The sequence below is a fragment of the Rutilus rutilus genome, assembly GCF_951802725.1.
Source record: "Rutilus rutilus genome assembly, chromosome: 14".
NCBI classification, from domain to species: domain Eukaryota; kingdom Metazoa; phylum Chordata; class Actinopteri; order Cypriniformes; family Leuciscidae; genus Rutilus; species Rutilus rutilus.
The window spans coordinates 7,311,140-7,328,512 of record NC_140219.1 but is presented as its reverse complement, the minus strand read 5'-3'; the positions used below and the strand labels follow the sequence as shown (position 1 = coordinate 7,328,512).

Sequence of the window (17,373 nt, the reverse complement as noted above, 5' to 3'; positions counted from 1 at the left end):
GTCCTCTGAGAAGATACAGACGCCTGAATTAAATAAACTATTTTTATATGTTGTAGGTTAGAAACGTGTTTGCACTCTAGTAACTAAGCCTATTTGTACTTTATAATTTGATAAATGCCTCCCTGGCAAATAAAGCTACTTCGAATTTAACCGTGAAAAATTACAGTTAAATTGTCAAACTAACGTTACGTTAGCTGATTTAAAGTCATGGACCGCGACAGTCCTCAAAAACAGATGCCAGAACATCGTATCTTCGTGGAGAGAACTTTGGCTTTAATCAAACCTGATGCCATCTACAAAACTGAAGAAATTGAGGACATTATTCTTCAATCTGGATTTACAATTCTGCAGGTAAGTTACGTAACTTGAGTGGAAAGGCTCTGTACTTAATACTTTACATGATGCACAAGATGTTTTCTTGTAACTTAATTGACACAAACTAAATGTTAGTTATTTTGTAAACCCAATACAGTCACGTGATGTCTGCTGCCACTAACTGTTAATTGGTAAAGGCTGATGAAATTATGTAGCTCTAGTTTTAAACATAGTTCACCCCAAAATGAAAATGATGTAACTAACGTTACTCCCTCAAGTTGTTCCAAACCTGTATAAGTTTCTTTCTTCAGCTGAACAAAAGACACTTTGAAGGATATGGGTAACCAGACAGTTGACTGTAGCCGTTGACATCCATAGTAGGGACAAAAGATACTGTTTGGTTACCAAAATTCTTTAAAATATCTTGTTCAGCAGAAAAGAAAAACCTCATACAGGTTTGGCACAACTTCCGTGTGAGTAAATGACAATTTTCATTTTTGGGTGAGCAGCAGCACAAATTATACTATCACTTTTATTAAAGGCTTAGGCCTAGTTCACCCAAAAATGAAAATTCTGTTAGTAATCACTCACCCTCATGTTGTTCCAACCCCGTAAGACTTTCGTTAATCTTCGCAACACAAATTAAGATATTTTTTATTAAATCTGAGAGCTGGCTCACTACTCCATAGGCTTCTTTGTAATTGAAACTTGCCGGCTCAGAAAGTTAGAGACAATGTTTAAAATAGTCCAAGTGACTACAGTGGCTCAACCACAAGTTTATCAAGTAACGAGAATACTTTTTGTGCACAAAAAACAAACAAAAATAACGACTTTATTCAACTATTAATTTTCTTCTGTGTTTTCTTCAGCATCACACATGTGACCAGCGTTGGCCAATAGTGAGCCTACGTTCTTACGTACAACCCAGAAGTGCTGCGCTATTACACTACGTGAACTCACTCAGAGGCCCACACAGAAGAAAATTAATAGTTGAATAAAGTCGTTATTTTTGTTTTTTTGCGCACAAAAAGTATTCTCGTCGCTTGATAAACTTAAAGGGATACTTCACCAATTAGCATTAAGCTTTGTATCAGTAGAAACCCGGTAGTATTTTCAAATGACCGTGCTTACCTCCCTCATGTCCCCCTGAGACAAGAGATTTCTGTATTGTGTGTCTGAAAAAAAAAACCCCTCAGATGATGCAAAAATCTTCATTTTGCGTCATCTGAGGCTTTTTTGGCCAGAGGCGAGAGACCACAGCCAGTAGTAGGAGCGAGTTCCGCATGTTTTCAACCCGCCCATAGGGGGATCTCACGATAAAACTGTGTCTATTCAGTTTCGAGTCCACTAGTAGCCTAGTTGTATCATTCCCTCTGTAACCGGTAGGCATGGCTTGGGAGTGGCCTCATAGGGCAGCGAATCAAGTGCATTCTGGGAGGAGTTGTCTTTCATCTACATGAGCCAAAAATACATTTTCTGCCGTTTCTCAGTCTAGAAGGCACCAACTTCTAAAATAATTTCACATTTCTACTACATCAATGACCCAATTTAAATACACACTCATCTTTTCAGCGGTGAAAAATCCCTTTAAGGTTGAGCCACTGTAGTCACTTGGACTATTTTAAACATGGTCTTTATTAACTTTCTGGGCCGGTTTCAATTACATAGTAGCCTTTGGAGGAGTGAGACAGCTCTCAGATTTAATAAAAAATATCTTAATTTGTGTTCCGAAGATTAACGAAAGTCTTACGGGGTTGGAACAACATGAGGGTGAGTGATTACTGACAGAATTTTCATTTTTGGGTGAACTATCCCTTTAACTAACAGCTCATTTTGTGGCCAATGATTTAGTTTAGCCAGATTTGCATTCTTGTTTCTCATTTTACAGAAAAGGCGGCTTCAACTGAGTCCAGAGCAATGCAGTGATTTCTATGCTGAGCATTATGGGAAGCTGTATTTTCCCCATCTGACCGCCTTCATGAGCTCCGGACCAGTGGTTGCTCTAGCACTGGCCCGAGACCAGGCTATTGCCACCTGGAAAGCCATAATGGGACCAGTCAGCAGCATAAAGGCTAGAGAGACACATCCTGACTGGTAATGAATGTCATTGAATAAATCTTCTCTCTATGCAGGTGGTTTAATAATAAAATGGCTGACTTATGAAGCTAAATTCTCATGTACTGTCGAGACAACTATCACAGTTGCACCATTTTGTGTTCCTTTCAAACTCCAGGCCAAATAAATTGATAGTTTTGTGGATTTTATGCGCTTCAGGCTAATAATTGACAAAGCTGATGTTCATTGCAGTGCCTAAATCAATCACATATCTCATTTCTGTCATTGCAGCAAGTCTGTATTCAAAATGCATGCGTGTCATGTTTCAAAGTAACAGTCCATTTTTTTTTTTCTCTCTCTCTCTCTTTCTGGGAAATGCACATGAACACTGAATGTCACCATCAGTCTGAGAGCTAGACTGGGCACGTGTGACCTGCGCAACGCTGTGCATGGCAGTGATTCCTTCTCTGCGGCCGAGAAGGAGATCAAGTTCATGTTTTCCAACTGTGAGTGAATCTAACTCTGAACAAATAAGTTTAATGAACACTATTTGAAAGCATAATAAAAATCTGATTTCTATTTCAGCTGTGATTGAACCCATTCCTATGGGAGATGCTGCCAAAGATTACCTGAGCCGGTATGTTAGCCCAACACTTCTCACTGGACTGACGGAGCTGTGCAAGAAAAAGCCAATGGACCCCTTTGTAAGTGTATCTCTTCATAAAAGTATTAAAAAAATAATTCGGTAACTTTATTTTACGGTGTTATTTTGACACTGTAAAATAGTGTTACCGAATCTTTTTTGAATTATTTTTTTAATACTATCTACTTATATTTTATCTACTTTTTTAGCAGTGGTTCTCAACCTTTTTTGGGCCAGCGGGGCGCTGTCTATCCATTATCTATCTATCTATCTATCTATCTATCTATCTATCTATCTATCTATCTATCTATCTATCTATCTATCTATCTATCTATCTATCTATCTATCTATCTATCTATCCATAATCTATCCATTATCCAGGTCCCTTACCTCTTGTTTTATGTTAAATGTTTGATTATTCCTGTTAAATGTAAAAATGTTCAATCAAATAGAATAATAAATTAATAAATAGTAGGCCTATATTAAAAATAAATAGACATATGAGACTGCTTATTCACATGTTTAAAACATAGTTTAATAAAGCCAACATTTAAAAACATTTTTTCTTTATCCATTTGAAAATCTTGTTAAAATATGCTATTATAAACTCGTAGGGGCAACAAATTAATTTTTCGACTCTCTCCCATGCCACTCAAAGTAGATATAAGATGGGCTGTCATTGGACAGTAAAAACGACCGTAGGCTATATGGTCATTAAAGCGGTAATGTTTGCACTTAGGTTTTATTATGCATTTAGGAGAGTATTGTGAGAAGCTGCTTACATTAACCTTACTTTTGAAAAAAAAATTAAAAAATACAATCATGATTTTTCATGAAAAATTGTTAGAATTGTAGGCCTAAAATACCTTGGTATCAGCTTGTTTTCATCAATGGTATAATTAATACAATTACAATTAATTTGGTTTGTCATGATAATTTGTGTTCATAATCAGTAAAAAAAAAAATTATTCTAACAAGAATAAACACATATGAACAATTAAATTATTATTGTATTATTAATTATTTTTAACTATCTTGAAACTATCCAAGCAGCGTTTCGCGCTCATATGTGATGGCGGAATTAATACATTACCAAAATTTGATTACAGAATATATTTAAATTATCCATCAAATCATCATTTTCTCCTTACAGTCTTAACAATAATGCCTGACCAGTAAATTACTTGGTGAACAAAGAAAACATTTTGGCATTATTTCATGCCTAAAAATGTAAAAAATTTACCCTATAAATAGAATTTAGTTTAATTCATTTTAAAATTGGGAAACATGATTTACTGAAAATATTTGAAAATATATAAGTGGTTCTTAAGTCAATACTTCTAGCCACCACCGCATGTCAGCGTGAAACACATTTTTGAGCACGTGAATGCTGATTCTTGTCAGCACTGGATTCTAGTCAGTGCTTGAGCGCTGGTCTATGACTGGAAAAAATAATAGAGTCACTGCAAAAGAAACGATACATAGCTTACATGTCGCATTACACTGGCAGATTTTAGAATGTGGTAGGCAATTATTTTGCAAGTAATTACATGTTTAATCTTGTCTTGCCTGGATCTTTGGTGTAAACTCGTGAACACCTAAACGCCCCCCTTTCAAAAATCTTGCTTCCAACGCCTCCCGTTGTTCACTGAACGCCCCCATTGAGAACCACTATACTCTATACGGTTATGAGGGTTTGGTTTATAATGATGTTACATGTAGTTACTGTAGTAATAACTATAAATGATGCATAAATACTGTACATGAAATTAACCCTCATCCTAACCCTATAGTAGATATTTTTTTTAGAAAATAATTCTAAAAAGTAATGGTAACACTTTATTTTTAATTACTACTATAATAATTGTTACTACTCTATACTTAAATGTATAAATACACTAACACTGAGACCTTAAAATAAAGTGTAACCAAAGATTCTTTCAAATATATGCTTTTTTTTTCCCAAAAGAAAAAGTCAGAGCTTAGGAATTACATGGGGACAAATAAATAATGACATGATTTAAAGAAATTCAATTGGATTTCAGCTATCGGATTGGATCAGATCTTGAAAGTGTTCAAAATAAGGAAAATAGTATTCTGAAATCAGATTAGATCACATAATCTAATCATGGTTTTCATCTTAATCAAACCATCAGTCTGTGTTCAAACTTTTTAGGATTTGGGATACCTTTGAACTATCCTGATCCCAGATGATGGTTGAATTCTGGATGGATTTCAGGAACAAACACTATAAAAATGGTTACAACAATAATTAACAATACATAATAAACATTTGCATCATGCAGCGTATATAGATTTATATTTTACAATTGATTTGTTTAACCGTTACAGTGATATATAGCAGTAGACTATCAATTAAAACTTTCAGTACAATAAAGTTTAAAAAAATTAACCCCCCAAACAGCTATCAATATCAAACAAAAACAGGCATTTATGGCTGTATATTAATTATGATGAAATAGTCAAAAGAAGGTTATAGCAATTGCATAGATTATTGCATGTTTATTTGGTTGTATTGTTTAATTGTGCTGTTTTCTCTCTTCAAATAAAAACACTTAAAGTGATCCCATGCTGACTGTTGGATCTGTTGTTCTTCATACAGCTAGTAGCCTGCATTGTAATATGTAGTCCCATTGTAGGTGATCCAATCTAATGTTGCTTTATAAAGCCGGTTCCTGAGTAAAATAGATTACCTGATCCTGGATAACAAGATGTGGGATTTCCAAATATAAATCATTCTTATTCAGATTAAACTTTTTGAACAACTGCGTCCTGGATTTTCTGATATATCTGTTTGCTATTTACTCAGTTATTTTTGTACTGTATTATTTTTCTTTACAGACATGGCTTGCTGACTGGCTGATGAATAATAACCCAAATAAGCCCAAAATATGTGATGGAGCAGTAGTGAAGGAGGCAGCCTGATTTGTTTTTCAAGCAACAAGAATTTACCAACAAGTTACTGTCTTGATCTATTCTGGATGTGTTTCTCATTTCATTCAAACTGCTTTATAAAATAAAATGTTGTTCATAAACAATGTTATTTAACCCTTGATTTACTGTGCTATCAAACATATGTTTGCTTCTGTCATGGTTAATTTAAATGTAAGATAAAAGTGCAAATTTACTGTATCTTTTTGTCACTGATTACTACAACAGTATAAGGCCTATTCTTACACATTCATCATCTCTCAATAAATCGTGATATTTTATACATTTTTACCCTTCTGATGGCAATAAACAAACATTCAACTCACAATCAGTGTTTATGGTGAATAACTCTGTAGTGTGAAAAATAATTATACGATCTCAACCACAAAATGAATGTTAGCATGCTAATGATTCAAATGGCAATAAATGTATCTGCAACCTCTTCGTACTACTATTTTGACTAAGCATAGCCAATACAAACGGCTGTGTCTTGCATTATCTTCTTTGCAGATTGTCTCTAAAAATATATATACAGCTCATTTTATGTACAAGTAGTCAACAACATGTTTATAAACCAAACAAGAACAAAGACTTCTTCCCCCACTCGGACACGAAGGTTCAGAAGAAGCGCGTTTGGGGGAGGATTTCTGTGACGTGTAAAAGACATATTTAATTGGCTGTCAGGTTGATAGGCGTTCGAAGTCATCCAATCAAATTTGCCCTTACTAAAATTCCTTTATCTACCATCCAGTAATATAAAACCAACCGCTTGTCGGCGCAATAAGGAAGGGCCCACACCGCGGAAAGCGTTCCACGGAGACTTTTCACTTGCTGCTTTTAAGGTAAAGTATTTACGGGCAAATTATGAATTTGTTAGTTCCAGTGTGCGGATTTAGTTGTGTTAACCGTCATATTTAATTCTAGGCCAGTAAAGCTGTGTATTTATGAATTAAACCAACGATATGTTTACATTCTCGTTGCGAATGAGAATGTAACCGCCGCTGTTCAAAATGGTGGTGCTTGAGCGTTACATAAGGCGCTTCCTTTTGTAACAATCACATATTTTCTGCAGTTTTAGGTTTTTACATTAAACTACCACCATGTCAGACGCCGAGCAGCAGTATATGGAAACCTCAGAAAACGGCCACGAGGGCGAGGACGATCTGAACGGAGCCGGGCAGTACGAGGAGGGCAACGGGAGCGCACAGGCCGGGGCGCAGGGAGACGCCGGTGCGGACGAAACGGCCGGGGATGAAGACGAAACTAGTGCATCGGACGGCGGGCAAATTGACGCGAGCAAAGGAGAGGAAGATGCGGGGTATGTTCGAGTAATAATTGTGCTAAATGCTCGGACATAAAATCCTTTGTTCCTTCCGTCTTTGTTGGCGCCATGTGTCTTTTTTTTTTTTTGTAGGGGGATGGGCGAATTCGGTGAATTGAGCAAAAATATGTTTTAAAATTCAGTGTGTACTTGGGTGTACGTTTCTGTGTCTTTGTGCGTTTAAAAATGTATCTGTGTTGTATTGCAGTTTTTATTTTCGTTTATTAGTGTTAGTTTAAGTGGGTTTTTTTTATGCAAGAAATGGAGAAATTGTGAAATCTGCGCTACCACGCCCCCTCCTGGTCTCACTCCTCTTTTTTTTTCTGCTTCGTTTCCTCAGGAAAATGTTTGTTGGGGGGCTCAGCTGGGACACTAGTAAAAAGGATCTTAAAGACTACTTCTCTAAATTTGGAGAGGTGACAGACTGCACCATCAAAATGGACCCCAACACTGGACGATCAAGGGGATTTGGGTTTATTCTTTTTAAGGAGCCAGCCAGTGTAGATAAGGTAAGCTTTGGTGATTAGGAAAATGTATATTCTTGTGATGTAGGTAACCATTTGAAGACTCACTAATTCCTCTTCTTTGCACAGGTTTTAGCACAAAAAGAGCACAGATTGGATGGACGACAGATTGACCCCAAGAAGGCGATGGCGATGAAGAAAGAACCCGTTAAGAAGATCTTTGTCGGTGGACTGAACCCTGAAACTACAGAAGAGAGGATCCGCGAGTATTTTGGTGCCTTTGGCGAGGTATTGGAGTGTTCCTTTATAGATTTTTAATTCTTTGTATTTTATTTAACACCAGATTTAAAAAAAAAAAAAAATTAGACATTCACAATCTATTAGGTTTTACTTTGAAAATATGCATTCATTTGTTTTTTGTAAAATAAAAAAAAATCAAGTATACATTGCCAATGTAAAAACTTATTCTCTTGATATTTGCAAAGACTTTTAATTTCCTGCATTTGTTTTTTCTGCCCTCTTTTGCTATTTTACATTACGTCTGTAGTTGTGTCTTCTGCATTTTAAACGTGTGCATTTGTTAACGCTTATTCATTTATTGTCACTGCAGATTGAGACTATCGAACTTCCAATGGATCCAAAGACAAATAAGAGGAGAGGTTTTGTCTTCATTACCTTCAAGGATGAAGAGGCTGTCAAGAAAGTTCTGGAAAAGAAATATCACAACGTCAGTGGAACCAAGGACACAAATGGAAAAGAAGGCCTTGTGAGTTTCCAGTGTTGACCTATTTACTGATAAATGTGATAAGTCTTCAGGGTTGTTGTTCATATTTTGACTTTATATTGATGGCAAGAAATACAAGATATTCTCTGCATTGATTTTAATGGCAGTGTTTTATTATGATTCATTATTCACTCAATTGTCTTTTCTTTCTCCCAGTGCGAGATTAAGATTGCACAGCCTAAGGAAGTGTACCAGCAGCAGCAGTACGGAGGTCGCTTTGGTGGAGGAGGAGGAGGAAGAGGAAGGGGGCGTGGAGGTTAGTAAAGTCTAACGTCTATCTCCTGTTGGACTTTCTCATCTGCCACTCAAACTGTAGTCTGTGTAAAGTTTAACTAGATGATGACTGCGTGCTTGTCAAATATGCACTGATCTCCAACAGCAAAACAACTCTGTACAGTCGCCCTTGTCTATCTGAATCTGGATGTCTTATAAATTAAGGCCTGGTTTCACAGACAGGGCTAGGATTAGGCCTTAGTTCAATTAGGACATTTACATAGCTTTTATAAACATGCCTTAAAATATTACTGATGTGCATCTTGAGACAAAACAATGGCTCTGATAGATATTACTGAAAGTTGCTTTCGGTTAAAACGGCTCAAACATGCATTTTAGTCTGAGACCAGGCCTAAAAGGATCGTTCACCCAAAAATGAAAATTGTCATCACTTACCCTTACAAAGAAATTCATACAGGTTTGGAACAAATTGAGGGGGAGTAAATAACAGAATATTCATTTTTGGGTGAACTATCCCTTTAAAGCCTTGTCTGTGAAACCAGGGGTTAATGTTAAACATTTTCAAACAAATTCTGAATGAGATTATAGCCCTATTCGGTGTGCCATCTCCGTAGTCATTATGGACAATGTCAGTAAAGATTACGGCGACTTTTAGATTCAGTAAAAAGGTCCTGAAAAAAATTACCTCAGGTTATACTAATCCCGTGCGAATAGACCCGCTGTAACGTACGTAAATATTTAGTAACTTCCTGTTTAAAAGTAGTTTTCCGCGTTTTTTCAAGTATGGAGACGCTTAACAGCGTTCAGTTGCGTTCTAGACGTTGGGACAAGTCTGTGGCAAAACTCAAGTGTTTTCCACACACCATTCAGATCAGAAAGAAGATCGAAAGCACTTGTTAGAAGCACGAAACATCTTTTAGCGTTAGGTAAGTGCCTATTACCAACACAATACATCGTTCGGCTGGACATAACTAATTTATATATATATATATATATATATATATATATATATATATATATATATATATATATATATGTATGTGTATGTATGTAAAAATATAGGTTATGTGTGTTTGCACATGTGATATCAGGAGGCAACGTAATACGCACCTGACAACAGGAGGATGACGGCGACGCACAAATCGAGTTACCCCTCCACCTTCTGCTAGCTTTACTGAGATATCTTATCCCGTGCGAATTGGCCATTAATATTACAGACCTCCTGTGGTAAAATTGCATTACTCCATCTACTCTTGTAAAGTCAATCCCGTCCGAATAGGGCTTTTGTATTGAAATCTTGAGATTTTATCCATCTTAAAAGATTTGGCTGATCTCAGATCTGTTCTAATACCCCATAAAGCTTAAGTAGAAACCAATTGCTTTATGGTTTAAGTCGCTTACAGATATGGTGTGTTTGAAATGGTTTCTTTTGTTTTATAGGCCAGGGTCAGAACTGGAATCAGGGCTACAACAACTACTGGAATCAAGGCTATGGTAACCAGGGTTATGGCTACGGCGGACAGCAAGGTTACGGTGGATACGGAGGCTACGGCAACTACGATTACTCCGGAGGCTACTACGGCTACGGCGGAGGATATGACTACAGTAAGCACTGATTGACCTTGGGGTTTCCCCACCGTCCCCGTTGGGTTCTTGTGAATACGAGGGACTCAAGTTCCTTTCTCTGCTCTTCTCTTACCCCCCTAGACCAGGGCAATACAAGCTATGGAAAAACTCCAAGACGTGGGGCTCACCAGAGTAGCTACAAGCCATACTGATCATGTGTAGTTAAGGTATGAATTTTAACTTTTTTCCCACCACTCATGGTAAGGTTAATTTTAATTGTCGCTCCATTACCAATTCATCTCCATTGACCCAGCCGAACTATAAGGCCGATAGAACGATCCGTTTGGGGAGGGTTGTAGTGACACAAGTAGGGTTGTAGTGGTAGATCATGATAGGCCCCATCTCTTCACTTCATTTTTTTTTTTTTTTTTTTTTTTTTTTTTTTTTTTTATAATATAAAATACACATATTGTAAATGAGATTTAAAAGCAACTAAATCTGTGTTTTCTCTCTTAAAGGTCGTAAAGCTACCGAGCAGGAACCAGTCGTCTGGTCACAGTGAACATTGGGGTCTTTTACTTTTGGAAGCTGGCAGAATCTGGACTTCTGCTTCATTTTGTACAGAAAACATAAGGAACTGGGGGGGTGGGGTGCAAATGTCACTTGTCACATTTGTTTTATTTTTTTTTTTTGTTTTTTGTGTCCTTTTACATTTCCAGAGATGGAAGTGTTATTTTTTTACTGTACTTTTTGGTACCTTTTTGATTCTAATGTATTGTATGGTTGTATTTTACATCATGGCTGTGTCTATCACATCTAGACTCAGAGCTCTCAAAATGCATTCAAAATAAACAGTTTTGGTTAACTTTTCTTTAGTGTTTTTAGATTATATTATTTTTCCTGTCACCTGTGCTCTGTGTTGCAAAGTTGCATGGCTTCAAGGTGAGATGAAAAGGGATTTTTTTTAAACGATTGTAAGCTTGTCCATTGAAATCTTATACTGGCAAGTCTTGACAAGTGTTTTTTTTTTTTTTCTTTTTTTTTTTTTTTTTTTCTTCTACTGCTTTTAAGGAGATTTCCTCCTGTCTTGTTAGATATTTAAGAGTGGCTTTAATAGTGATTAAACTATACCTCAAAACATACACAGGTAATTGTAACATGATTCTTTCTCGAAACACTGGATACACATTCCTCCAGTGTCTTGGACAAATTTCAAGAAATAAACTTGATTTTTAAGATGTCTATTGTATGTCTAATGCTTTTGCGTTCAGTCTCCACAATGAAGTTGTCTTTCTGAACCATCATACTGAAATTTGCATTTGAAGAAATGAGTATGTCTTAAAGAAATCTTTGTAAGATATAATACAGTGACTGAAAACTAGGTCACTGTAAGAGGTTGAGAGAGTTCAGTTATGTTTGTTTTATAGAGGTAGCTGGCTAATAAATGTAGAATAGAAAAAGGCTCTGGGTGAACTGGGTCAGTTTGTATCTAAACCTGACGGTAATTAGTTTGGAACGCAGCCTAGAGGAACATAAAACGGCTTGTTTCAAACATAACCTGTGAGATAGAGAAGTTACTGCAGCGCGTGCATCTTTCATTTCTGCTTTTGTTAGAACTTGAAAGTCTATATAAAACTGCAGTAAACTTTTTTTTTTTCCAATTCCAGAATGTTTTCCCTTGAGCTAATATGCATTTTGAGTGAGTTTCAAGTTAAAACATTCTAGAAGGGAGTTCAAAAGTGCCATGGTGTGTAGTTACAGCATCTACCAGTAGAAGCCATTGTAACCAGCCTAATCTAGGTATATATGTCATATAAACTACTCTTTAGAAGTTTGGGGTCAGTAAGAGTCACAAAAGTGACAGTAAAGGCATTTACAATGTAACAAAAGATTTCTATTTCAAATAAATGCTGCATTTTCTAGAATCCTGAGGATTGTTTTTCACAAAATTTCCACAAAAATATTAAGCTGAATTAACTAACAAAAAAAAAAACGAATCTTAATCATCATATTAGAATGATTTCTGAAGGATCATGTGACTGAAGACTGGAGTAATGATGCTGAAAATTCAGCTTTGATCACAGAAATCAATTATATTTTATCAAATAAATGCAGCCTTGGTGAGTGAGACTTTTTTCAAAAACATAAAATCTTACCAACCCCGAAGTATTGAGAATGAGATCCACTTATATCTTCTGTTTTGCTCCATAATCATAATTTACTTCATGGTATATTTTTTTTATTTTAATTTGTTCATGCCAATTCTTTGCTGTTGTTGTGTTCCATGACAACCATAATATCTACTTGTAAATTATTCTGCCTGGCAAGCACTGGCATTTCCTTATGTAAATGCAAATCTGTCTAGCAGAGTGAAGTTACCATGATTTTTGTAGGCAAGTTTTGAAACCAAGATCATTAGAATGCAGTTTCCCAATATGTAATTTTCCATAGCCTTTTGCACAAACTCCAAATTGATCAAAGAACAAGTATTTTCTCATTTTTTTTTTATTTCAATCAAAATAATAAAACCTGAGGAAATCCAGGCAAATGAAACACCAGGAAAACCCTGAGGGGACACGGTGGTGTACATCGACTATGTTCTGATGTGCTTTTCCAGGTGAAACACCAAACATATGCAGCAGACATTCATTTGGCATTTAATCGTCCTATACCATTAAACAATCAACAATGTTTGCTGAGATATAATGCTCAGAAATTAGAGATTTTGCCATGGTTTTGTCCTGGCTCACACATAATGCTACATTTTCTTTAAAAAAAAAAAAAAAAGTAGAAAGTACCATATGTACAATAAAGAACTTACCGCCACTTACAAACAATCATGTTTTTTCTGGTAAACGTTGAACATATACTTTTAATCAAAAGAAAAAGACACCCTTTGGGTGTTTAGCTCATTAAAAAGCCCATTAATCTGGTGAATATGTGATGTCCGCTGATTATGAGGTAAGTAGCATCATCCCGACAGATAAAATAGAGAGCTCTCCACAGGAGGTAGATGAAAGACTCAAATGTCCATCTCAAACTGGTTGTCATCAGCTTAAAAAAAGAAAAGAAATAGAGAGGTTGGTTTTTTGAGGCATTTGAACGGAGAAACCTTATATATATATATATATATAAAACCTTATAGGGTTCTGTCAGGTGTTTCATATAGAACCTTTTAGAGGTTCCCCTCATGGTATCATTTAATGTATTTAGCTTTAATTCATTCATTTTTTATTTTAATTAAATGTTATGGATCAAACAGCTCATAAACATATTTATCACAAAAAAAAAGAAATAATCTGTTAAACATAATGGCTATATAGAACCCCATTGAACCTTGTTTTCCAAAAAGTGCAGAATATACTGAAATTAATTTGCTTCAACCTGAGAAACCTGAGGGCTTAATGTTTCCTGGAAAGATTATCACAGAACAGGTTTTCTTTCTTTCTTTTTCTGGAGCAGACAGCACCTTTACCTGCCAGATCCTTCTCCTCCTCCAACTCCTCTTTGAGTTCCTGCAGTTTGGACATTGGATGGAGTGAAGGAATGGTCACTCCAGGAATCTGGGGCAAACAACAGGGTGGGGTCCGGGCAATGGGAGAGTTCCTACAGTCCAGGAGGAACTTTCTGTCATAAATGATCCGAGTTCCTGGAGGAGGGATACGACATACATTATAGCAACCAATCACATGGCTAGAAAAACATTTACATTCTAGGCTGCAGACTATCACGAGTGAGAAAACAACGAACCTAGGATTCAAGTAAAATGTGTTAGCACTCAAAATCAATCGTTGAAATGTGGTTTCGTATGGTTTTCTTGGGGATTATACAATTCTAATCTATTTAACAAAATAAAAGAAAGATAGCAACCAACTCGATGTGCCACTTAACACGCCCATGCTATCAGACAGCAAACAAAGACTCAAATGTTTGACATTTTGCAAGTGAAAAGAAGCTCCCTCAATAAAAATGGGGTGAACTGAATTGCAGGACTCAGCACCTCCCATTTTAGTTCCAAGAAATTTGAGCACGTCTGCACGTGAGAATGCCGAGCCGAGCCACGGGGGAAACACAGTGTAGCAGACGAGTTTAACCTCATGTTACGAGGAGTTGTGAACAAACTTGCATCGCTTAACTAGCCCTATAGGTTAGATTGTTTTCTGACCTGAGAACTGTTAAGAAGTAACGTGTCTCTGTTGTAGCTGAAGGCAGATCGGCAGTGGCTGAAAAACACGTTACGCAACTTTTGCTATTCAGTGCAATGTGTTCTGGACAAAAGGGGGTTGGGAGAGGAGGGGGAGGGGTAGGGTGTGGACGGAGACGGGACAGGAGCTGGACGAACAGTGGTCACAACTGGGAGCTGCTATGGCCAGGAATGCAGGGAGACTAACCCAACAGTTTCTGCTGAAGTGTTTTTCAACATCTCAGAGATCAAGAAAGTGAAAGTTTTTAAAATGCAGGAAAATTAAATATAGCCTAAGTGAGCAATTTGTTTAGGTTAAAAGCATCAGTTTTTTCACCCCCAGTCCCCCCTGAACCAACAGGAATAAAAATGAGAAATCACATTTTGTATAAAGAAAATTAAGTCTTTTTTTGTTTTGCGCTATTATATTTGCACTTTTATGCCCGGTTTCACAAGGCTAGTCCCAGACTAAAATACATGTTTGAGCTCATGCACTGGCATATCTTAAAATGTGTCAGTGGCATTGTTTTGTCTAAGACACATTTATAAAAGTCAAAATGTCCTAATTGAACTAAGGTCTACACCTGGCTTAATCTAAGCTCTGTCTGTGAAACCGGGCCTTAATCTTTAATATAATATTTGACTATTATTTTTTTATTGTGACAATTTAGCACAATTTCCCCCCAAATTATATATATATATTTTTTATTAAATAAAAATTAATTCTTTAAATTATATATAATGTAGTTTCCATAATTGTAGATGGAATTTTTGATGAAATGCAATCCGTACAAATGTTTGGCAGAGATTCACAGCTAGCCTATAGAGAGTAGGTAAATATAGTTATGCACACATGCCTCTGATCTGTTATTTTTCATTCTGCGGTGAGGGGAACCGTTCGTCCATGATGTACAGTGGCCCCAATGAACTCCTTTTCCAGAGCACAGAGTCCTGTTATTCCTGAAATCCACAACAGCTGTAGAGGAGGAGGGGTGTTTCTAAGAATTGCCTCCTCCTCTGAATGTGCTACAGTTACAGCCACATGCGAAAGATATTCTAGCGAGGGACAAAGGAGATTGAGAAACATGTGTGTCCTGCCCAGAAATAAAGGGGTCATGTGTTTGTTTTTCACATGATTAGATTAACTCTATGCCTAGTATCATTTTGGGGACATGCTGGTCGCAAATCAGATAACCAGACATTGTTACATAACAAGACGCATGGCAGTTGGGCTATCTTGCTGCAGACGGTCTGCCATAAATTACTAACTTGTTGTTCATAACAAATGTTTGCGTAGCAACAGGGATTTAGTACCAGTTAAACAATTGACATATCAGATTTTTACAATGTAAAAGTTTTATTTTTCATTTACCTGTTAAAATACATGCTTATCCCCTAGTTTAATGCAAAAAAAGAAGCAGCTTATTTAATTAAAACACGGGTCTATGCTATATATTAATGCAAGCCAAGCTTAAAAAATATTTCATTTAGTAAAAGTTGTAACACCATTAGTTTAACCAACAAGAAATGAGTCTTTAGTGACTTTGAAAACAGTATGTTTTTAAAAATGTGTTAATGAGATTACATATTTTGAATGAGTAAATGTCCTTGCTTAATTTGATATACAACATCCACACAAGTGTTTTTTTTGTTTGTTTTTTTATCAACATAAAAAAAAAAATGAAGTGATTGGGGGATGTCAAAATGTGTTACAACATACAGCTTAAACCATTTCAAGATGGTTTGCTGGTCTTAGCTGGGTTAGCTGGTTAAAGTTGCTCTCCCAAGTTCCCAAAAATCCACCTAAAACCAACAAACAAACACACCACACCACACTGGGAGCCCATGCAGCTAAGATCTCAGGCTGGTTTAAGTTTTTTTCCCCTATAGAAGAATAAAAGATACACAATATTCATCAAAACACATGTTCTTCACCCACCTACAACAACAAAAAGATCAACTGAACAGTCCTAAAACGCAGTCTTACCCCCAGGAGTGGTGGAGAAGAGCGTTCCTCCAGGGGTCTGACTGTAGCAGTCTGGGAGCTGAGACCAGTCTTTGAGGTGCAGCACGCGCGTGGGAATGGGGCAGCTCTTGCTCTGCTGTGTGTTGGCGGACATCGTGGATGAAATGCGCTCGGAACCTTCTGACACCAAATCACGCTGATATATCAGGGCTCTAAAGGGTTTCTATCCAACACTCGTCTGTACGACGTGTCTGGTTAAACTTAGCTCAACAAAGTCTGTATGACGTGTCTGGTTAAACTTAGCTCAACAAAGTTTTAACAACATTAAAAAAAAAAATGGCACAGATATTTTGTAGCGTGTTGCAGACAGCGCTGGTCTTGTGATAGCCGATGAAGTGAGTCTGTCTGTCTGTCTGTCTGTTCGCAGGGCTGGAGCGCTCGGCTATTTAACAACAGAACAGACTACGTGACTCGGATCATGTGATAAACGAGACTTGAGGAACAACAAAAACACACGCAGGGTTGCCAGATCTTTGACTTTGAGTGAAATGTTTTTTTTTTTTTTTTTTTTTTTTACAAATCTTCTGCCAAGAATTTTAATTAAAGGACACGAATTCAAGCCTACACAATACTTTTTTTATTATTATTATTATTATTATTTTTTTATAAATTCGGCGCTTAACATTCAGAAAATGCTACATTTATATGAGCTGTTTTATAATTAATAATAATATTAGGCTAGTGTTGGTTTATTTTAGTTTTACTGAACGTAAATTAAAGGAACACGACTTTAGGACAAGTAGAAGTAGAAGTAGTAGTAGTAGTAGCAGCCTAGTAGTAGTTTATTTTAGTGTTACCGCTATTTGGAGCCCAAGCCCAGTTTTAAACTT

General features: G+C 36.6%; 3 protein-coding genes across 4 annotated transcripts; 2 read left to right on the top strand and 1 right to left on the bottom strand.

The window, feature by feature from the left end:
- The first annotated feature begins 160 nt into the window (after window positions 1-160).
- On the top strand, window positions 161-6,407 carry nme5 (NME/NM23 family member 5). The gene is made up of 5 exons (XM_084430477.1): window positions 161-351; window positions 2,204-2,409; window positions 2,776-2,876; window positions 2,956-3,074; window positions 5,876-6,407. The coding sequence occupies exons 1-5, from the start codon at window positions 208-210 to the stop codon at window positions 5,957-5,959; spliced, it is 654 nt and encodes a 217-aa protein (XP_084286603.1). The 5' UTR covers window positions 161-207; the 3' UTR covers window positions 5,960-6,407.
- Window positions 6,408-6,417: 10 nt separating this feature from the next.
- hnrnpaba (heterogeneous nuclear ribonucleoprotein A/Ba) lies at window positions 6,418-11,576 on the top strand. Of its 2 annotated transcripts, XM_084430473.1 has the most exons (9): window positions 6,418-6,807; window positions 7,038-7,283; window positions 7,627-7,795; window positions 7,880-8,038; window positions 8,361-8,516; window positions 8,691-8,790; window positions 10,209-10,373; window positions 10,476-10,561; window positions 10,853-11,576. In XM_084430473.1, the coding sequence occupies exons 2-8, from the start codon at window positions 7,066-7,068 to the stop codon at window positions 10,544-10,546; spliced, it is 1,038 nt and encodes a 345-aa protein (XP_084286599.1). In that variant the 5' UTR covers window positions 6,418-6,807; window positions 7,038-7,065; the 3' UTR covers window positions 10,547-10,561; window positions 10,853-11,576. The 2 variants fall into 2 exon arrangements, with proteins under 2 accessions (XP_084286599.1, XP_084286600.1); XM_084430474.1 differs by lacking the exon at window positions 10,476-10,561 and having other exon boundaries at window positions 6,730-6,807.
- Window positions 11,577-12,821: 1,245 nt separating this feature from the next.
- On the bottom strand, window positions 12,822-16,986 carry eif4ebp3l (eukaryotic translation initiation factor 4E binding protein 3, like). Its single transcript, XM_084430478.1, has 3 exons — window positions 16,505-16,986; window positions 13,810-13,983; window positions 12,822-13,388 (listed from the first exon to the last, which is right to left on the bottom strand). The coding sequence occupies exons 1-3, from the start codon at window positions 16,635-16,637 to the stop codon at window positions 13,357-13,359; spliced, it is 339 nt and encodes a 112-aa protein (XP_084286604.1). The 5' UTR covers window positions 16,638-16,986; the 3' UTR covers window positions 12,822-13,356.
- Window positions 16,987-17,373: the final 387 nt, after the last annotated feature.